Source organism: Diadema antillarum, unplaced genomic scaffold (assembly GCF_040938485.1).
Source record: "Diadema antillarum isolate AM-2024a unplaced genomic scaffold, OU_Dant_1.0 scf00000017, whole genome shotgun sequence".
Taxonomy (NCBI): domain Eukaryota; kingdom Metazoa; phylum Echinodermata; class Echinoidea; order Diadematoida; family Diadematidae; genus Diadema; species Diadema antillarum.
This window is the reverse complement of record NW_027270906.1, coordinates 5,611,004-5,635,033: the sequence shown is the minus strand read 5'-3', so window position 1 is coordinate 5,635,033 and position 24,030 is coordinate 5,611,004. Positions and strand designations below refer to the sequence as shown.

The following is a 24,030-nucleotide window of genomic DNA, read 5'->3' as shown; positions in this document are numbered from 1 at the left end:
TCCGCAGTCACAGCCCTTCATCCTTCTTATTGGAGAAAGCAAATTATACCCTCTTCAGGCACATGTATCTGCAGTTGTGGAGCACAGGGCACAGTCCTCAAGGCATTGTGGGTACAGCTGATCTTGTCTTCAAGTTGATTTTCGTTCTAAATCGCAACTACTGGCCACATTGCATGGCGGTGAGACCATTTTAAAAGGGACTCCTGTACAAACAAGGAGGATTTGAAACTTTGGCATCCATCCCTTATTTTCTAAATTTGCCGAGTCAACCATAATGCAACCATTTATGTATCATCTCCACCCTACCCATATCAAGTCTGCATAATAAAACAGCATTTGCTTGAGAAGTACATACAATGTTATGGGGAAATAAGCACTGACCCATTAATTGTGATCTCCTCATAACAGTGACCATATTATTTCACAAGCCATTTGCCATTTGGATATTGTTGTATTTTGACTGTACACCTGTACCATGTATGCATGATAAGGTACCTTTATATTGATATTATTAGTGGTTAATGCTTCTCTGAAACATGTACATATATTCACTTTTCAAGGAGTTAGTTTTACTTATGATAATGTAGACAAGTATCGAATATGTGAAAAGCTGCTAATTCCAGTACACACCACACCCACACATAATGTGTACAAGTTGACAAGGGATGTATAGATCGCACCAAACTGTGACATTGCCATGGAGACTAGTTCTAAATGACCTCACCTGGCCTGAATATCTGTCAACAGTATTGTTGCTAACCATGATGATGCTTGCACCTGGTTCCAACCCAAGTTACAACGACTCTCTTGCTTTTTCAGGAGTTGACCTAGAACTTGGCATATGTGGCCACTATTACAGGTAAATGTGGCATGTAATTAATGTGTTGCCATGGTAATGAAAAAATCTATAGTAAATTTAACCAAGATATTGTGGATCAAACTACTTTCAGTCTTTATAATGTGAATGGTAATTTGAAAACACAAGATATAATTGTCTTCAACTGGCATCCTTCATGTATCACTTGAGTAGTGAAGATGTACCCCACGCAATTTCATCTATGTTCGTAAGAAGTGATCAAGTTCTTCATGATTATCATACAAGGCAGGCTATTGTGTATCACTTCGCAGTTAGAACTCAACTCAGGAGAAATGTGATAGCATAATACATGTACAGGTCCACAACACAAGAATTCTTTGCATTGCTCCCAGGTAGGCCAGTAGCCAACATACTACACGTCACTGTATTAAAAAATGTGATGAAATTCCACCTTTTCACTATGTACCTACATAGTACCTGTCACATGTTTGTATTTGACGTTGGAGTATGGATGCAATATTGTATTATGTTGCATGACAATGAGTAAAATGATTAGCAGTAGACCAAGCACTTTATAGTGTACCTGAAGCATGTTACTACAGATTTTTGAAAGCTTCAAGTTTATCTTGAAACCCAAATCTATGAATGTTGACATGGCATCGAATATTATTTTCATTACATGTATAATCTTGAATACTCGGTTTGTACCTTCCTTGCATTAAATTAGTATTTGATGTCAGATAACTCATAACAGGTCATTGCATTATATGCGTAATATGTTGCTGTTCTGTTTGCTACTTGATTTTGTTATCTGACTAGCTAAATTGAACCATGTAAGCACCTAGGTGCCCATTTTTGTTGTATTCCTTTGTTTATCCTGATTTTCTTGTGTTTGTGTTTGTAACTTCAATACATGTCCATATCATTGAAAGTCTCAAGCCTCATCCACCCTTATGTATCCGCTCTTTCTTGCTCACTTCATTGGATGAACTCTGTACTGCTCTTTTCTCTCAATCCTATATTCTCTCCTATGTTTTTCCTGTCCTACGTGTACATGCGTATCAGAGTAATTGCCCCAGAGGGCAATTACCCCCTGACTAAATACTGGTTAGTGGTGAGGTAAGAGTAAAGATGAGGGTTAGGATTAGGTCAAGGGTTAGGAGTTTGGGTTAGGGTTAGGATTAGGTTCAGGATTAGGATTAGAACCAGGGGAAGGGTCCGGGGTAATTGCCCAGGGGGTAATTGCCCTAGACCCATGGCATGTACATGTAATACAAGTACTTTTTGTGTCTTATTGATTAGAAAGATTGGTCCTTATGAGGTTTGAAAGTGAAATGTAAACAACTTATTTGTTTTATGTTGTAAAGTATGTAATTCTGCTGGGAATTTGCACTGAATTAATTCTTCTTTTTTTCAGATGTAGGAGATGAGAATGATATGCTTACGATATAGAAAATTGGTCCAAGATACAAATTACATTGGTGTTAATTATCATACATGTACTTCAATCATTCTTAAAATCCAGTACCATACTACCATTACTGTATTGTTTTGACAACTCATGTCTATCCATTCAGATTTACAAAGTTGCTCATACAGTGTCAGATCTTGTGAATTTTCATTTTACATGTGAATGTGCTATATTACTTCCCTTCGCAAATGTCAACAGTATTATGTATACACTGTACTTTATTTCTGCAACAGACTGCCATATTAGATCACATCAAATGAGATTTTATGTTGGAACAATTGTCCTGAATTAGTGTCTCAAGTGCTAAATTTGACATGTGTGGTTTGTATTAGTGTATGTACATTGTTTGATGTGTATTTCGAGTGATGTTTGTCATTTACCGACATAAGTTTGTTTAAAAAAAAATTCCTGTTAACTAATGTTTTCATTCGGTGGTTAAATTTCGAAGAAAAGATTTAGTGCAAGGCCACAAAACTTGCTTAAGATAAAACCGACCTCAGTTGGCTTTTGGTAATCACTTTACCCAACAGTTGTGTGGTTCACTTGGAAATCGACTGTCTGTTAAAATGCTATCCAGATTTCTGAAAGCGTAGATTTGATGGTGTAATGCAGATGTATGAATTCGAAATCCAAACTGACATCGCGCGCGCGTGTGTGTGTGTGTAGTTTTTGTTTGTGTTTGTTTGTTTTTTCTAAGAGGATGCAAAACGGCCATTAATTTCTTCCCCAAGCATAATATAAAACACATGTTGTGGAGAGTGAAAATGCTACTCTTGTTTTTCCATAGCTGGGAGTACAGTATGTGGGCGAGTTTATTATGGGCCGTTTGTGGATTACATTATACTCTACATACGTAGATCTAGTAGGTTTGAGTAGGAGAGTGAATGGTAGGCATATTCCCTAAAACATCCCCTCACCTTTGTAACTATGACACTTCCAAAAAGAGCATGAACTGTGACAGAAATCAAATCAAACATTAACATTTCATCCATATAGAGTTCATCGGTAATAATGATAATAATAATACAGTATACATTGAATGTGCCAATTCCACATGACTAACATGCTCAAGGCGCAGTAGGAAAAGTGAGTTATGAAGTACAAAATTACACAAACATGCACATGAAAATGAATGACACAATCATGATGATCTAAATATATGTATATATATATATATATATATATATATATATATATATATCATAATACCGTTATACTATTCTATGGTAAAAGATTGGAATGACAAGTATAGAAGTATGTTGCTGGTTTTTCTCTTTTTTTAAGAGCTCATCTTTCATACAGTTGACTACTTTGCCGACACCAGAAAAAAAAATACTAATCATTTTCTCGTTAACATGAAACAAGATAAGATATCATTACTTTGGATGCTGACTAATTTTGTATAAAAAGAAAACAAAATAAAAAAAACCCAATAAAACAAAAACAAGGAAAATGTGACTTTCGCAGATCATATTTGAGATATTGAGGTGTTGGATGTACACATTTTATGTACCGCCTTCTCAGTATTTATGGCAGTGGTCCGATGCAATAATTTCTGCGTGCATACCAATATCAGTGACACAAGGAATATTTTGCAGTTTCATTGAACAGTCTGTGTTGAAAGTGTTCTTTTTTTTTAAGCAAAAAGTTGAAAAGCTGAGATTTCAGTACTGATTGTCCAATAGTCTTCTTGCATGTTACGCATCCTTGATTTCCTTTATTGTTTGTTTCGTTTTGGAAAAGTGATTTTGTAAATTCTCAGATCCATGGGGAATGTATTCACGGTATACATGTGCATGATAATTATGTAATTGATTACTAGTAAACTGCAGGTGCCCAAGGGCAACAATCTAATTTGCATATTACGCGCGGCAAACCGCTCCAGTGTGCACAGCGTGCCGCTGCGGCAAAGTTTAGCGGCAAACCGCCGCCGCTGCCGCTGCCGCAAAACCGCTCCAATGTGAACGGCCCTTAAACCGTCTACAGTTATGGTTTATTGAGAAAATGCAGATATCTCCTTATATTTTAGGCTTTATTGTGAAAATTTTATATGGTATAGGATTTTTTGTGATACAACAGACCTCGGCATATGCATCAAATGTAATATCTTGAAAATTTTTGAAATCACCCCTCCTAAAGGTAAACTGGACCTTTAACTTGAGTTTTTGGATGATAACTGCTCATTGACGTATCACTGAAAAAAAAGCGAAGTGTTTGAGTGTATATCATTGGTTGTTGTATATTACACCGTTAAGTTAAATCACCAAAGCTGTTTGATTCGGGTTTTGTTGAATTATTGATACACCACATATTAAGCCGGAATTATGCCACATTTGTATCATGTATTGCAGTAATCTATAATGTTCGGTGGAAATATAGAAACTAAATTGTGAAATTGTAACAGTTTCTAACAAAGTAACTGTGACAATGTTTTACAAGTAGCCCCATGAATACTTGGTGTATCGTGCAGGCCTGTTCCCGAGCCTCGGGAAACTGATGAACTATTGCGGGATTGGACTTTTGTTCCCGAAAGACATGGCCAAATTTCTCCGAGACATCACGCTGAAGGCAGTCGCCCTCCGCCAGTCATCGGCGGATACAGCTAAGGGCAATGTAATTGTTGATTATATCATATATATATATATATATATATATATATATATATATATCTACACCCACACACACACACACACACACACACACACATATATATATATATATATATATATATATATATATATATATACAGCAATAATGTCACAACAGAGAAATGCATTAAATGCCAATCTTGATTTTAATGAATAATCCGAATTTTCGAGGATCCTTCCTTCATCAGGGATGACAGCTAGCTAGCTGTCATCCCTGATGAAGAGGAAGGATCCTCGAAAATTCGGATTATTCATTAAAATCAAGATTGGCATTTAATGCATTTCTCTGTTGTGACATTATTGCTATTTCTAGTACTGCCAATACGCGGAGCAACTACAATATATATATATATATGTATATAATATATATATATATATATATATATATATATATATATGTATATATATATCTATATACATGTATATATATTTTTTCCCCAACATTGAAACATCCATCTGCCCCATTTTTTAATTTCCCCCTTCATTTTCACTGCCGTGCATGCCAATGTATTTATGCCACAATATTCTTGCTCTGTTGTCGTTAATGTCACCTTATGTAATGTTGCTGTGTATTTTTCTTTTTGGTTGTCGTTTAGCTTTTATTTTGCCTTGTTTTGTCTTATTCTGCTCAAGTGCTTGCAAATTGGTTGTGTTTTGTTTATGCCTCAAGCCCTTGAAAAAGACATGTAACAAGGTCGAAAGTTCGGCAGCAATATAAGGCAAAGTGAGGCAAATATAATCTCTCTCTCTCTCTCTGAAAAATGATGGATTTAGCGCCTTTTGGAAGCAATCTCTTCATAAATATATAAACTACTAGTGACATTTCATTATTATTGTCATTATAGGCATTATTATCATTATTATATAATTATTATTATTTTCATCATCATCATCATTTTGCAGAGAGTCGACTTCTTGCAGGTGATGGTCGAAGCCATGAATCAGGCGACCTCTGATCAACCCGTCGGAAACGATGACGGAGAGGATCTCCATGCCGATCACGAACACAAACGTGATGTTGCTTATCAGTCGAAGAAACGCACAAAGAATGCCTATCTGACGGAAAAGGAGCTGATTGGTCAAGTACGTGGTCGGATTGGGAAGGGGTAGTTTGCAGACACAAAACCTTGTCGGTCGTGAAGTAGTCTATGATAAGGCATCTCTTTCATAAACAATTCCTCCTAGATACTGTACCTACCTCAACAATGAAGCTACAGTACAGTGATACAGGGTCTATATGGGAATTAGACAGAAAGATCCGTCTATTCGCAGGAGTCTACGATTGCTTGTTTGTTTGTTTGTTTTTCACGTTATCTATCTCCTCCGTTATAGGAGGGGATCCGTGAATCCAGACGCAGTCTCCGCGGGACATATCCCCTACGACCAGATACAGACCGATCTTTCGGTCAATATGGGAATGTGCCAGAGGTACATGCAGAACATGACACAAATCGGGTGGCAGCGATAAGCGTAATGTCTCCTACACCTACCAATACTAAGAGATCTAAACACCCGGTCTCGCCGGTAGCGTGGGGATGCCATGCAATGGGAAGCTGGCCCTACTCGGAAATTATTAGTACATGTATTCGGAAACTCCCGTGGTGAATTGTCGAGTAGAACCCGGGGCAAAGTGGACCAAGAATTTCAGTCCAGCCGAAATAAGGATTCAAATCAGAGTAAAGCAAAACATTTATACTTGGTTTAGGCCTATAATTTCACCTTAGGACTACAGCTATAAAACTTGATAGTAAGATTTTGTCTCAGATGATGGGTTATTTAAGAATCGGTATGAACCGATTTTTAAATCGAACCGATGACCTTTGGGGCAAATGCAACACTGAACGGGGAAAAACCTAAAGGTTGTCTTAATATGTGAAGACCATCATACCCCTGGTAAGTTGCAGAACTATGAACTCATACATTCTTGCATAATTTTAAAGGTCCTGTTTCCTTTAAAGCACTACTAGCTTCAAAACTATAGGGTGTCTTCATTATTGTTATTTTTTAACGTCCATGTATGTATTGTGATCTTTTCAATGTATTCTTAGACTGCACTACTCTGTATAGAAACAAATCGCTGTAACATAAATTATTTTTAAAGAATTGTATGCAATTCTCGTGAACTGTCGCATCACGTGGCCAACCCCACGACAGGGATTTATGGCGTAAAAGCAAGTAATCGATATCAAACTCAAATATTTTAATCGAGGTTAGCTGTAGTCCAACATCGCATTATCACGTTGCATTGCAAACTTTAATCTGACCGCTTGGACTAGTCATATTTTTGCTCTTACATCAACTTTCCTCCACGAAGGCAATGACGTTCTTTACGGCTGGATATGAGACTACCAACAGTTTACTTGATTTCGTCATCTATATCCTCGCAATGCATCCTGAGATTCAAGAGAAGCTGATCAGGGAAATTGATGAGATGACCCCCTCTCGCGACTCAGTCGGATACACGTCCACCTCCACCATGCGCTACCTAGATCAGGTCGTGTGTGAGACCCTGAGAATATACCCGCCTGCAACCATGTGAGTGCCCTCATCCAGGGACCCGTTGCATAAAAGTTACTATTATGGTAACTTTGCCATCAAGTGGTAACTACCATGGTAACGGCCAATCAAAATCAAGAATTCCATGGGAGTTACCATTGGATATCAAAGTTACCATGATAACTTTTATGCAACGGGCCCCAGATCTCGATATTCGCGGTGGCCCGGTAGCCCGGTGGCCCGGGGCCACTAAAAAATTGATGCCGCACCACCAAACTTCCAAAAAGCTATCTTTTTGTTGCCCGATCGAACACTTGCGATTCAAAATGATGAATTATTGTTATATTTTTTCTTATTTCGGCCCACAGCATCGTTTTCTCGGGCCACTTCAGATTTAAAAATTTTAGTGGCCCCGACGGGCAATCATACGGGAAAAAAAGTTAGTGTCATGCTCCGCATAATCTACATACTTCCAAATATAACGGATTCTATTTTGCAAATCAATCGTATCATTTATTTCGTCTTCTCATGATGCTTTTATCGTAATAATTACCTTTACTTCCCCCCCCCTCATTTCATGGTCTAGTGGATAGTAGTCGGGACTCTTGAACAAGAGATTCTGAGTTCAGTCTCCTTCTCAGACAGCCATGTCTAGACGCAGGCCATCCTATCAGAGCTTCAATGCGAGTGAAAATAATTTTGCACTTATCTCCACCCAAATACGTCAACTATACTTTATTGATTCCGTTGGCCTCTTTGGATGTTTTATGTGATAATATTATGATAATAAAGTTTTCGATAGCAATTCGATTGACCGAAGACAATCAAAATAGATACCCTTGTTGGCTTACAGCTAGGCCTACCGTATAAGAAGGATTATCTGTTCTGACGAGCTTCTATCTTTTGGGCTTAATATTCCAGTCTGAGCAGGATCTGCAACGAGACGTTCACGTACAATGGCATTACCGTGGAGAAAGGCGTTAAAATCTTCATTCCCATTTACACCATACATCACGACGAGGAATACTGGCCGGATCCAGAGAAGTTTGATCCTTCCAGGTATATTAACACAAATCAGGCGCTATAGAGAACGTCTTTCCAAGCGGATATTTCAAGTTCCGTGGAATTAGACTACGTAAAAAATTACACAAACACCATTATACATTGTTACTCTGCATGGTTAAAATTGAATTACATAGAAATTATTTCAAATTCGGCGTCATCGTTTGATACGATATAACACAAGGTATAAGCGATTCCTCAGAGTACACAGCGTACCGACACTGGTGACCAATCGCGAGGGAGGAAGTCGAATATCCATGTAGAAAAATAAAAACATTTTCCGTAGTTCCATAGTATCAAATTCACGAAAGTGATGTAATGTGTGCCCGGAAATATTTTGCTGCGATTTTGACGCAGTTTGGCTGAGCATAACTTTAGACATCGGAGCCACAAATAATGCAAACTTCAATCAACGTGGGTAAGCCTTCGTTCCCTTGGTGCATGCATTTATCAAGGGTCATCGCACAAGCCTTTAATGGTTATGCACGTGGATTATCCTTAAGACTGGAACATACCGAGTGATCCATCAGAAGGGTTAAAGCATGCATTGGATGGAGTGTATGTCTCGAAATGAAGCAAAGTGACCTATAATCTCCTTTATCTAGATTTAAAGGATTAAACATTTTGCATAATTCCCAACAAAGGTCGTCATGAGGGTATTGTGTCATGTGAAGTTATTCACAATATAGCGCATACCGTCAACTTGAATTTTTCCATGATAGTTCGCGGTATCACCAAGTTTAAAGAGCACGCACATTCATAATACACGACCTATGTTGATATCATGCATACATAACACCCTACTATACAATCGGATAAGTAAGTTACTGTAGCCCAAGTGCAGAGTATGATGTGTTATGGTAAATTAGGGTCCTGTACATGATGATTGTGTGTGTGTGTGGGGGGGGGGGGGGGGGTGAATAAGTTGTCTAAAATAATGCCAAACAGAGAATGCTCGCTTGGCATACTTGGGTATGGAAAACAACTTGTATTTGTTTGCATTTATTTCCTGTGCAAACTCAGCCCATCATTGTTATTGTGAATACAATCTATACGTCGGCGCAGGTCCGCAAACTTGCCAATATTCTAGCAAGTTGTAGCGCCTACTATGCATAAGCAACATGTCAAATATTGAGGTAAGTGTAAAGGAAAGCTAAAGCAACTAGAATAAACAATTGAACAATAACTTGATCACGATTTGTTGTAATGATATTGCATTTAATGAAATCAAATACAAGAGGCATGCACATTTTCCCATTGAGTCAGTTAAAGGGGAAGAATGTTTGTTGACCAGTACAAGAAAGTTTAGCGCATTTTTCCCGTATAGATTCAGCAAGGAGAATAAAGAGCGTCGCCACCCGTTGGCCTGGCTGCCATTCGGAACCGGACCCCGCCACTGCATCGGGATGAGGTTCGCTCTGATGGTGGCTAAACTAGGAATTGTCCGGGTGCTGCAGAATTATCGATTCGAAACCTGTCCCCAGACAGAGGTGAGAAGTTTTGTTTGTTTGTTTGTTTGTTTGTGTGCTTGGTTTTCTTTAAGACGCCCGAGATTTTGAACTCCCAAGCGGAGGTTTCTGTGAACAAACGCTAATCACATCGCTTGACAGTGGATATAGATGCCTGTCCGGTGCTCACGAGGTTGTCGGTTCAAATCCTCTCCGAGTATGAATGCCCATGACTTCTTTCATGTTTCTTTTATCATGGATACAACCAAACACTGATTAATTCGGTCCTTGTAAAGTCGAAGAAGGGCAAGGAGTCAATCAGTTGCATTGTCAAAATGAATTGTATAATCACACAATATTGTAGATTGTAAATGAAAGATGCATGATATTTATCAATTATGTTCAATATGGAGGGGTACGTAAAGAGCAGGGCTTGTGGTGTATTTTCATGTGTTGTAATTTATGTATTTACTGTTTGTGTACATGGTATATATAAATGAAAATAAAGTTCTGCGTCGGTGTGTAATATAAAGACTTCGAAGTAAGAGTCATATGACACACACACACACACGCACACACACACACATATATATATACTATATATATATATTTATATATATAAATATATATATATATATATATATATATTATGTGTGTGTGTATTTCAATTGACTTATTTGAAATCATTCCTAATTTTGAATTTCTTCGTATCAATCATTGTATTACAGATACCCCCAAAGCAGGGTGAAAATGTCTTCAGGTTTCTGATTCCACGTAACGGTATCATTCTCAAAGCTGTGGCGCGCAAAGATGTTTCAGCGTAATAGCGCCACCGTCGACCTGTCAAACGCCAGGCTTGGACCAGTCTAGACCCTGACTTTTTTATAGTATCATAATTTTCCTGAATATAATCTCCCTTATATTTTGGTGGTTTTTTTTCCTGATAGGTAACATGCACACGTAAACTGCGAGAAGTGAGTTTGTCAAAAAAAAAAATATATAATGGTGTATGATTTATTTACGATGTAAATCGTCGATTATGTTTTGCATGATATCATGATCCCTTAAGAAACAGAGAGAGAGAGAGAGAGAGAGAAAGACAGAGAGAGAGAGAGAGAGAGAGAAAGAGAGGGTGGCGAAAGTTGGATGCTGGATGCGGAGCATATTTTGAAATTAGTAGGTAAACTTGAACATCGATTGGGGCAAATTAACTTCAACAAAAATTTCCACGACATGATTGCGGGGAACGAAATCTTTGGAAAAAAGATCGGTTAGGTTTAGATTTCTTCTTTCTTTCTTTTGTTTTCAATTATAGGACAGTCAACATAATGTGGAGAAGTGATTATTCAACGTGCTCAAGAGGTATTTCATCAGGGACTTTGAGATTTTCGCGACAAGGACGTTCAGAGGAAAAAAAAAACACCCTGTTTTGAGCATGCGCAAAATCGCTTATCAAAAACGATCTATCTATAGCTCGCGTCGTCCGAGTTTTCTTTACGCGTTCTTGGCTGTTTTTACGTCCTCTCAATTTCACGTAGCCTGTGGAAGGTAGACTAAGCGCGTAATTCGAAATGTTGCTGTATCGCAATTAGACTCGACTCAGACACACTGAAAATATACAAGCCCAGACAGCATTGGCTAAAAGGCTATTCACGACGCAGAGGGCTACTTGAAGAACTGATCATACAGGGGCGCCATGTTATCTTTAATAGGTTGCGTTCTCGCGTAATCTATAAAAAGCTACTTTTCAGCACGACGCAGGGAGAGATGACGTGGTCTATGCAGCACAGTCTTATCGAGACAACTGTTTACTCCCAGGTCGCCCTGTTTATATGCAAAGACACATTTTCATACAGCACATACAAATAATGCTTGTGTAAGCTAATTTCAAATGATGTGATTTTAGACAAAATAGTGAATGGTCACGAGTGCGATGGTACAAGATTTCTTACGAGGTGAAAGATGTAGAGGCGCTCTATTCAACGAGGCGAAGCCGGGTTGAATGGTGTTTTCAGATGGTATGCTATCATTGACTTTTAACTGAATTGACTGGAATTAGAGTACTAGGCCTACATTACGATCAATAGTTAATGTCAAGATAGTTACATACCGACAAATAATACGTCGAGACTTAATCGCCAGCGGTATTTTAGCTAATCTTGTTACGAATATTCAAAAGCTTAAAAAACAATAATTGAGAGTTTGGGACAATTTTGATTAAAAAAAAACATGAAAACATTCAGAAAACATGCAATATTGCCCTTTTTATGCATTACTATGGGCTCAATGCAGCATTGTACTGACAAGAACACAAAATGCATCTTATACCACTGAATTCTGTATGTTAATGAGAAAATACAACTCTCTTTCTCTCTCTCTCTCTCTCTCTCTGTTTTTTTTTTTTTAGAAAAAGGAGATATACTGTACCTAAATTCCCCCAATGACCCGTTTTCTATGCACATCCAATATTAATTATTATATACACTTATTTTTTTTTGCATCCCTGCAAATCACCCCTAAATTGTATTGACGGTACAGTCCTCAATCTGCACACTATGCCATCTGTGCCCTACTGTGGAGTAGTCCTAAGGTCACAGATCAATGGCTGGGCTTTTGAAAACATTGTCGAAACCTTAAGGAGAATCAAAAATTTCCCCTTTGGAACAAATTCCCCTCAAGATACCTCGCTTTCAGACGCATATTCCTCCTATGAACACGATGGACGCTTTTATACTTATATTTGATATTTACTTATATCGAAATTCATATATGTCAATTTCGATTATAGGAATGGAATACAGAAACCAGCTCTTTATTCAGTTTGCTTATAAAATGGAATACCATTGGTGGGAAATGAAAATTATGGAATATATCTATCATAACGATTAAAGTATGCGTTATCGCTTTTCTCATATCTGCCAAGTTGTCGACAACTTTGTCGGAAAAATTCTCACTAATAATAATGAATTGGCAATTCCTTTATTGATTTGGATCTTCTGCTTCCTTTACATAACATGTTTTCTCTTTATTCCTGTCAACTACTTTTCTGCATCTGAGCTCCCTTTGTATACATGGGATCTATTTTGTGTACGGGGAGAACAAAATAACACCGGAATAAAACGAAACCAACCATATACTTCATAATTACTTAGTAAGATTCGACTCTTGTGTGCATTAAGTTTGATTTGATTCGATTTGATTTTTGAATTTTCACAAAATAAATACGAAATAAACAATTTCTAATGCTAATCACGGTATATCCATGAAAAATATAGACATAATGATATGTATACTGTAATAATAATGAAATATTGTATAGGTGAGTTAAAATCATTGCAAAATTGGAAAATCATTGATTATTCAACCGTATCAATACTAATGCAGGAGGTCGTCATCTTAAGCTGAAGCTTGAATTTGATGACGGCCTCTGGAAAAGCATGTAGCTTAAACTCCATTACTAATCATTTAATACATATTAAATTGTATAACGGAAGAGGGTAGGTACAAAGTACATTAGTGCAAAGGTTGATTTGATTTTTTGATTTTATTGTTCTACATTTCAAAACATCAAACATGATACGATAGATTGAACATAAGATTGAACATAGCGTCGTAAATTACAAAGAATACAAGAGAAGACAATTTAACAAACATGAAATGTGGGGACCTACTAAAAAGCAAAGCTTGTAATGTATAGGTCCGTGTATAATCATATGAAAGTGTTGGTCTTCTTAAACAACCTAGAAACGAAAACTATGAAGGGAAGGAAAGGGACGTAAAAGAAAAGAGAGCAAAAAGAGCAAAAGAAAGGAATAAAATATACGAAAGCATAGCGAAATACAAAGTAGCCACCTGTAACGCGTTTACAAGACTCCATGTCACCCGAGCAACACAGTTACGTAACTGTAAGAATGCGCAAAAACGCACATGATACATAATGATTCATTAATTCAGGAATAGCCTTGACATAAATGACTCAGTAAAAAAAAAACAAAAGGCAAACATGGAATACATATGATGAACAACGAATCTGATAAAGAAGAGGGAGTTCAAATAAAATTGCATGTTGTATTATTAGAGATAAGCCTGCACAAGGGATTTTTTTAGTTTACGTTTAAAACAATTCAATGACAACGATTCAGTAATGTCGGAGTCAAGGCTATTCCATAATGTCGGACCTGTACTATTGTTTTAAGAGTGAGTTAGGATGCAAGTGTGTATGTGCAGTTTTGTTGTTTTATCATTGTTAATGCTATTAAAAATTGTGTAGATTGATTTTGATATGAAAGAAATAATACACATAATGTTTATGTATGCATATATATGTATGGACACGAGTCATGTAATGTAACATTGTAGTGGAAAGAATAAAGTGTATCTTGGCAAATATAAACTGTGTCCGCACACTGTGTTGTATTAGACATGGGACTTTTCAGAAAGTTTCAGATTTCAATTCAAAACTGATTCTGAATAAATTTCAAATCAGAACGATATAACACATCAGAAAATAAATACAATCCAAAAGAAAACAAATCAGAAAACTGTTAGACTTAGTCAACTGTCATGGAATCAAGACGAGAATGAGCATTCATCCTACATAATATTATATAACGATAACACATGCCGTTTCATATTTGTCTTGAGTGAGAATTGAGTAGAAGATACTTTAGTATATTATGTGGACATTGCAGAAATTATCACTAAAACTTGGTTCACTTTGATTTTATTCACTGTCATATTTCAGGGTCATGTGTTTGTTACGTGGCGTGATGTTTAGGAAGACTATTCCACAAATCAGGCCCATAGTGTCTAAATTTATGTGCCACTAACAATTTTGGAATTTTAAGATGAAAATTTCTGGCATTGCGAGTTAGGTATGAATGAATACTGTTATTGAAAGCAAAAAAAAAAAGATGAAGGAAGTTTTTTTTATCAATACATTTAAACGTAAAAACTGCGTCTTGGCAGCTTGAAGAGCATTACTGTCAGCCACTTTTCACGTTATCAACTTCTGAAACAATTGATCCGTATTGGCAAAATGAGATGATCCTTCACTAATGCCGACTGGTCTTTTTTTTTTAATAACAAAATAGGATTAATTCTAGTTTTACCACAATTACCCAAAACAATAATGAAAAAAAAAATTATATTTAATACCATGGTATTACATAACAAAAACAAAGTGCTTAAAGGTAAAGTAAACTTCAGTTTAGAGATAATTCCGACACCTCTAACAGATATTAAACTTACGATATAACCTATATGAACATTCCGGCTTAAAGTTTCATCAATAACTACTCCAAAAAAAGTGGAATATTGTTTTTGTTGAATAAATAACTCATTAATCTTAATGTTTACAGGAGTAATAACCGATCTTACATTATAATGTATAAAACAAGTTTTGTACATATTCAAGGATAATTTATTACACCTAAGCCACTCAGAAACTTTCGGTAATTCAACTGATATTTCCAAGTTATGTGATTAGAATAGAAGTTATATTCGTGTTATCAGTAAATAAAATGAATGATACCAAAATGTGACGGATTAGATACATTATTTACGTACAAAAGAAAGAGGAGAGGCCCTTAACTTGAGCCTTGTTGAACTCCCCTACTAATGGAGAGGAAACACGATTCTGTGCCATTAAATGATACACATTGTTTTCTATTTGAGAGATAATCTTGAAACTATATGAAAACGTATTACCACGTATACCATTCTGATGGGAGTTTAGAAATCAAGTCGCATGGTTTTGCGTATCAAATGCATTGCTCAGATTTAAAAAAAATACCAATCACATGTTACTTTTTCGACATTGCATTTGAAATTTTGTCGTAAATTTGCAATAATGCTTATTCAGTAGAATGATTTTTTGCCTAAAAACCATTGATTCAAATTCAAAATATTGTGGGCATTCCAAAAAATTCTATAATCTTCAAGTATTTAGGATAAACTCGAAAGTACAGATATTGAGCGGTAATTGCTTATATGATATACATCATCTTTCTTATAAATTGGAATAACTTTTGCATTCCTAATAAATCTGGGCATATACCCAAATGAAATAGACAGATTAATGACATAGAGAATCTGCTATAAAAACTTATTCTTTCATAACCCTGAGATTAGCGTATTGATGACTTCAGCAGGATTCATATAGGAGTTTAAAACAAGAGACCGGGGGTCTCGCGCTCACCTGAGTATCGCAAGTTTACCTTCCATGCATTCTTGCAGACTCTTACCTGAGAACATTGGAAACTTGTGGTGGGGGTAGCTTTGAGAGCTGGGGGCGTGGTGCCTATTTGCATATTCCATCACACTGGTAAAAATATCTGCCAAGTATAGAAGTAGTATAGTATGTTGGACTATGCAGTTTGGAAAATAAGAGACTTAAAGCCCTACAGATCTGCAATGAACAAACTTGGAACTACACTCATCAATGTACAAACTCACAGTAACTTTGCTTCGTCACTTCTAGAGAAGAATTGTAAATATTCATTAATGTTGAGGGGAGGGGGAGAGCATGGTGAATATTAATCATGGGGTTTTCAATAAAAAGAGGGAAATTCACAATTTAGGCCCCAATTTAGGCCCCCTGGGGCCCCAGGTGGGGCATGGTGCCCACTTGATGGGAATGGGATTCAATCCCCCTAGGGATACCTGCCAAGTTTGGTGAAAATTCATCATGGCATTTTCAAGAAAAAGATGAAAATGTACAATTTGGTCCCCATAAAGACCCCTCCCGACCCCCTCCCCTGGGTCACTAGGGGGCATCCCTTACCCTGATCCTCCATGAAGAAACTTGAAACTACAGTCATCAATATACTAACTCATAGTACACTCACTTTTTCGAGGTCATATTTTTCATAGATTTTAATGAAAATTAATTCATTATGTACCATATAGGTAATTTAATTGGCTATCAAGTTAGAAGGTTCATACAAAAGGAAATTTTCCGCATAAGTGAACACATTCATTTTTGCCCGCCAAGACACGAAAGTAAAAGTTGCAAAATTTGACAAGTTGTCTTTCATTTGGCAATGCTCTTCAAGATAACAATGACAACAAAAGGCCAGTTTAAAACAATGAGAGACATTAATGAAATAGCATAAACAAGTTCTCGTTCTCTTTATTTCTTTATAACCTCAAACAAAAACAAAATGGGAAACTAAAAGGGTAAATTAGGAATTTTCTGTCAGCTTAAACTTTAAACGACGTAGGGAGTAATAACATTTAAAAAATTCTTAATTTTACTCTTTTTATTTAGTAAGCCAAGGATTCATGACATAGATTTAAGTACCAAATATCATTTACAATTCTCCCAATTTGAAAACAAATTGAAATTTCTACCATTTTTATTAACATTGTTTGCTCTCTTATTTCTTTTGAATTATGGCTTGTCCTAAGATTCTTCCCTTTTCTCCATTTTTTTTTTTGCATTTGTTGATATTTTGGGCTTCAAAGATATTATAGAGTTCAAAGGCTCACTTTTGCAACTGAATTCATGTGTCCTAATATTGTGTTAAATTTGTCTTTTGTTCTAAATGTTATATGGAGGACCACTTGCGCATGAATGACTACTTGTTCATTTATGCAATTTCTGCTTTTGTGCCTTGAAAGAGAAAAACAAAGGTGATCGCTCATGCGTAAGGTTTTCCATTTTATTTGCCTGCTAGGCTGATAGCCAAATACATATCCTTCAATATGGAATATAACACATTAACTTTTAGCCAAATATTCTATGAGAAATATAAACTTGAAAAAGTACTTACGTTCTGTTTTGTTGAGTGTATTAAATTAGCTTTATCACTTCTGGTTCTAGAGAAGAAGATTTCTTTAAGATTCTTTAATTCTGGGGGTTTTGGGTCCCTCTAGAGGCCCCCAGGTGGGGCATGGTGTCCAGGTGGGGCATAGTGCCCATTTGAAGAAATTGAGATCCTATTCCCCTGGGGATGCTACTTGCCAAGTTTGGTGAAAATCGGTCATGGCGTTCTCAAGAAGAAGATGAAAATGTAAAATGTTTATGCACGACGCACGACGGACGACGCAAGACGGACGACCAACGCCGGACGAAGAGTGATTGCAATAGCTCACCTGAGCCTTCAGCTCAGGTGAGTTAAAAAGAGACCATTCTGGTGGTTGTGAGAGAAAATATCTGAGAAATGCACGTGATCTGTATGGGATTTTACTCGGTAATTTTGGATCAATATAACTGAAGAACGAGTTGAATGAGGAAGCATAATCAGTTACAGAATGAATTCTAGTACCATGCAAAGTGAGCCCGTCCTTAGGCAAGAGATCTGCTTTATTTCCAAGAATTTCCTTGATCAGATGCCAGGTGGCGCTAGAATTAGAAGATACTTTAACTAACCGTTGAGAGTCATAAAACTTACGAGAATCACAAATTATGCTTGTCAATAATATTACGATGTTTTTTTAAATAATTTTGATGCAACGCAATCCTTACACATTTCAAATAAGATTAATAGAACTAATCTATCAAAGTTCAAGAATTATCTTTGACTCTGGTAGGTTTGTATTTATGAGAGCAAAATCCATATGAATACATCAAATGAGTAAATCTGTCAGAATTACTCTTATTAAGAAGAAAACTAAGGCTGTAATCATCCTTACAATCAATTTGCTTATTTTCATTAGAAAGATTACTCAAAAACGTCTCAAAATTTTCTTGAAATCGGTCATATTGTGTATTCGGTGGCCTGTATGATATTACAATAATTACATTTTTGCTTCCAGAATTATTCAACTCAATGAATAAATTTCACACTCATTTAAAACTATATCATGTTGTACTTTAAACTGCAAATGATCCGCAGCAGAGAATGCAACCAATCCTCCTCTTCTTCCTTTTCGGTCGGCTCTGATCATTAGATTGAAGAGCGGAGAAGAGTCTGCATGTAGCTAGGTTTCACTCACACCAATTATTGGTATACAGTGACTTCACGGTACGAACAAGGTTTTCTGTATGAACTCAAAATTTCTGTTAAAACTGAAATTGGTAGTAACATCCGAAAATCTGTCATTAAATTCAATGTTAGTATAAATATTCAGTACTTCATTTTGATTCATCTAAAAAATCATAAAAATGAATGAAATCAAATTGATCAGGGTTATTCGCCATTGTGTTACAGCCAAGTTCCCGAGGTAACTGACAATGGGCTGACGAAGAGCGAAAGAGCATCCCGTGGTGGGTTTGAGGGTGTGTGTTTGGGTGTGTGTATTTTCGCATGTTTGCTTGCGTGTGTGTTTATATTGTATGTGTGTGCACACTAATCGCGAGATTGCAAGCGCAAATTAGATGCATGAGCGTGAGAAATATGATATACAACAGAAGGCACCCCCGCAAAAAACAAACAAACAATAAAAAACACGATTGTAAAAAAGCATACAAAGAATGGACGAACAGCCTCATGGAGGACACCTAACTTTGTAAGATTTCAAGAGGGTACAAAGTATAAAAAAAAAATGAAAGTAGAGAGCTTAACTACACAAATTACAAAACACCACTATCTAGTAACATGACGTGGAACGAGTTGTAAATATGAAGTTCTGATATCAAATGTCTTACGCTCGGGAAAAAGCGTGACTATAATGATAATTCTACCAACTGACCACACAGACGTCAAATGCAAATAACGAATGTCTCGCTATAACCAGAAGGATTTGGTGCACTGATGTAGAATAAAGAAGGAAAAGGAGAAATTAGCATCAGCATGAAAATCAGACAATTCAGGGCAACAGGTTCATACTCCTGGCTTTCCAAAGAGCGCCGGGAATTCTGACCTGTGTCATGACAGTCAACACATTTCTGCCATGACTTGATAATAATTCTGCTATACTGGTCGCTGAGACGTCAAATACAAATAGCGATAGCCTTGCTACTATTCAAACAGCTGTCATTTTTCTATTGATGCACAAAAGAATTCCACAGGTGCACTTGTGCCTTTGATGATCGGGGTTCCATGCCGCCGTCTTTTTGAGCAATCTGAAGATTCATTTTAAACTCTAACATAATATCGGCTTTATTCTGCTTGTTTCAGTCTGTGTTTATATTTGTTAATTAGAATAATGTTCACGTAATGATAAAGTATATGAAAAAAAGTAAAACCCGTTCACGATTATGTGCAAAAGTGTAAAAATGAGCTGCATGTCGTGAAAATATTTGAAACCGTACCCTCACTGCAAAGCTAATTTTATCATCTTTCCGATCACTTCCAAAAAATGAAACTAATATCGTATAATTTTCGAGTATAGGTCATTATTCATTTATATGTTGGATTAGTGTAAAGTCATGTAAAGTCGACAATTTTTATTTTTATCGCATCAATTTTTGAACAATTTTTATTCGCTCGTCCCCGTGTTTGTACCTGCATGTATACCGCTGTTTTATAAGAAGGGACGGCGAAAAGTAATTACCATCATAAAGACATATCTTCCTCAGAAGGCGTTTTCACATCAGCCCGATGTTTCGAAATAGCGCGCTATTTTGCTGACTATTTTCTGCGAAAAATATCTCGAGCTTGGATTTTTATCGGGCTGATGTGAAAACGCCTCATGAGTGACTAGTCATGATGCAATAGGCGTTTTCACATCAGCCCGATGTTTCGAAATAGCGCGCTATTTTCTGACTTGGGAAATTAAAAAAAAAATATCTCAAGCTTGGATTTTTATCGGGCTGATGTGAAAACGCCTTCAGTCTCCCTATCTGTGGGGCAGCTCCACTTTGGCACATACTTCAAATATTTCTGAGAGGCGGCATGAAACATGGGATCAAAGGGAATGCGATTGTTGTTACTCCATTTCTTAAACCTCCTTGGCTACACCCAAAGGCCCGAATTCACGAAGGTGGTACAAATGAAACCATGGTTTAAACCATGGACAAAAACCATGGAGCGCCAAGTGTCGCACGGAATATTTCGTTACGAAATTGGTTATTTCGTCGACAAAATAACTGTTTCGTTAACGAAATTATCATTTCGTGGACGAAATGTTCATTTAGTTACAAAATGTTGTCATTTCGTTACAAAATGTTGTCATTTCGTTACAAAATAATCATTTCATCGACGAAATGACTGATTTCGTAACGAAATATTCCGTGCGACACTTGGCGTTCCATGGTTTTTGTCCATGGTTTAGACCATGGTTTCATTTGTACCACCTTCGTGAATTCGGGCCAAAAGGGTTTGGTACCTATGAATGATGAGAAGACATGACGTATGCATCCTGAGGAGTCACTGCTAACATTGTATCATGACAGCCTACGAATGGAATGTTCATTTTATTGTTATTATTATTACATGTATTATTATTATCATTATAATTATTATCATTATCATCATTATCATTTATTATTCGTTTTTATGAACAATGCGGAAATCAAATCGAATCAAATCAACAAATCAAAGTCTTCCGATTATGGAGGCATGTTTGATCATCTTCTTTTATCTGTTTTCAAGCATCACATCTTTCTCATCTATCAACTTTTCCTTACAGATAGCAACTCTCTTCTGAGTTTATTCCGAATTTCATTTTGATCTTACGGGGTTGTGTTTTATTATAATCATTTTTCACATATAATTTACAAAAATCCAATATCTGCGAAGCAGATTTCTCAGTCTTTATCAACAGCCTAGGCCCCACCGATATGTAGGCAGTAGAATCCGATGCTTCCCAACAGAGGAACCTCAATTGATCCGATTCGAAACCAAACCAAATCAAACATGCAATGTTAAAGGGACTGTGCAGTACTGGTTTAGGTGGGGATTTAGGTTTATAGCATTCCTAAAGTGGGGTAATGAGAAACCTCTTAAAAGAACTCCGTGATTGAATGAAATTTGGAATAAACCCAGAGAGTTGCTATCTGTAAGGAAAAGTAGATGAAATATGAAAGAGCATGTAATTTTAAGAAGGATTCAACATTTATTTGATGAAAATTGGTTGTCAAATGGCTGAGATATCCAAAAAGTGGTAATAATGAAAGGCGACAGGCCACGCCTTTTATTAGGATCTCTTTGTTTCACCTTGTCTGTGGATATCTCGGCCATTTCAAAACCAATTTTCATCAAATAAACGTTTGATACCCCTTAGAATTGGATGCTCTTTGACATCGCAAAGAGTTGGTTCTGAATATCTTGCAAAACGTTAAAAGCTAACTACTTCCCTCAACCAGAACTGTACAGTCCCTTTAATAGGATATAAATATAAATATATATAATAATCACAATTGGATTCTTGAGTGAAGGAAGCAACCACTTGGCTGTTGGTGCACATTGCCTCTTCAAAATGCTTCGAGGCAGAGTTAGTACAGACTATATAATTATACATAAGTGGGGGCTAAAATCTAAAATCTTCGTGATCTCATATCACTAATACTAGACGAGCAATTGGTGTACTCTACTGAATTAGATGAAGTTAGTAGCCTTTGAATTTTGTCCTCATGTGTTTCAGCTATAGCATCATAGATCTTGCTGTTATATATCTGGAGTAGAACCTAAGAAAATGTTTAACTGCTTCTGGGACTTTACAACTAGTCACATATACCCGACACTTGTTGGTTTATTTTGAATAAATTGTCACTCAAACCTAATTTCCCATCCTGAGGCAATGTATAATTAATTGTCTCAGCCCTTTTGTCGCTCAAAGTGCATGAATAGTTCTGAGAAACCCTTTTTTTTAAACATAATAAGGGGGAGTTCGTCTCCTCCCAGTTAATTTGCCATTTCGTAATATAATGCAGATTACAAATAAATACCCTGTTGGGGTCATAAAAATAATGCAGATTAAGTTGTTCGTAAAATTCATATTCACTCAGCTTGTTCTTCACTTGTTCGATGCCTTTTGTAAAGCCTTTTTTGCTGCTTTATGCCACTTCATTTCCTCTTATTACACAGTGTCTGGGAATCCATTCCAAACTTCCCAATATTCCCTTAGAATATAAGCTAGTGTAGAAACTTATATTTCTGTAACAAAGCTTTCACATGTGAATCACAAGTGAATCACTAAAGATGAATACGCCTGTATGAAGCGCTGGTAATTGATCAATCCAATACAGAGCCGCCTATTAATTTAGCTCTATAAACAGACGTGTGGTTTGGCATTCTTTTACTCTGTACATACTCATACGCTTGCACATAAAATGAGGCTACCTTCCCTTCAAGTGATTAAGAGCCATCTGCATATAAAATACGTAAGCAGTTTTGCCATGTGGTATACATCACTTCTAAAGTGGCTTGTTTTTTAAAGGCTGCGTTGTCAATCTTTCATTATTATGCACTTTACAATCGTGTGGATACACACGGAGACTTCCACATCCAGAATGGCATGTTATTAGGTTTACACACAGTTCTTTTGTAAATCTGGATGGCCTTTGTCCGAAAGATTCTCTTGAGGCTGTATTATTACATAATTCAAATTGCCAGCGATTCTTAAGCCCCTTTTCTATAGGATAGGTATTCTCAATCCTTTCAGCTTTACCGAGAATACATCTCTCGACGTAACTCTATAGGTGACCCTGCATCACAAAACCAACAAAAGGCGCCAGACACGGATTTTTAGTTAAGAACAGATTCTGAAAGAGCAGACTCTAAGCTATAAAATGATGTATAACTCAATTCAAATGGACTCCCCTAACCTACCGCAATACTGGAAAGAAAGCACACACTCTGGAAAAGGCTGAAATGAGAACTTTAATATAGGCTCTGAAGTACACGGTCTATTCAAGCCCTTGATCTTTACCAAGCTAAAGGGATAAAACAGTACTAACACAGGATGGAAACCACCGGACCAACAACAATGAAGGGATTATCAGATTAAGCTGAAATTAAAGATGTTCTATCAAAACATTCTACTCATGATTAATGCTAACTTTCAAAGTAGTAGCGTCACCCTGTCAAAAGTCATTAGACCTGAAAGTAAAGAGTGTGCAAAGGATTTCAAGAAATAAAAAACGGCCTCTAAGACATACCTGATCATTCCACACTCCCCCCAAAAAGGTTGTAGAAAAACAGCTAAAAACACACTTTCCCATTCATATTAAGAATCTAAACTGAAGAATAATGTAAAAGA

The 24,030-nt window shown here is 36.7% G+C and overlaps 1 protein-coding gene across 1 annotated transcript in view; it reads left to right on the top strand.

Moving 5' to 3' along the window:
- LOC139725969 (cytochrome P450 3A24-like) overlaps nt 1–10,766 on the top strand; it is a 64,544-nt gene extending 53,778 nt beyond the window's left edge. Inside the window, exons 8-13 of the mRNA XM_071637055.1 lie at nt 4,759–4,901; nt 5,840–6,019; nt 7,251–7,471; nt 8,354–8,491; nt 9,822–9,984; nt 10,671–10,766. Of these exons, the coding sequence (XP_071493156.1) occupies nt 4,759–4,901; nt 5,840–6,019; nt 7,251–7,471; nt 8,354–8,491; nt 9,822–9,984; nt 10,671–10,766 (941 nt within the window). The remainder of the gene's footprint in view (nt 1–4,758; nt 4,902–5,839; nt 6,020–7,250; nt 7,472–8,353; nt 8,492–9,821; nt 9,985–10,670) is intronic.
- The last annotated feature ends 13,264 nt before the right edge of the window (nt 10,767–24,030 follow it).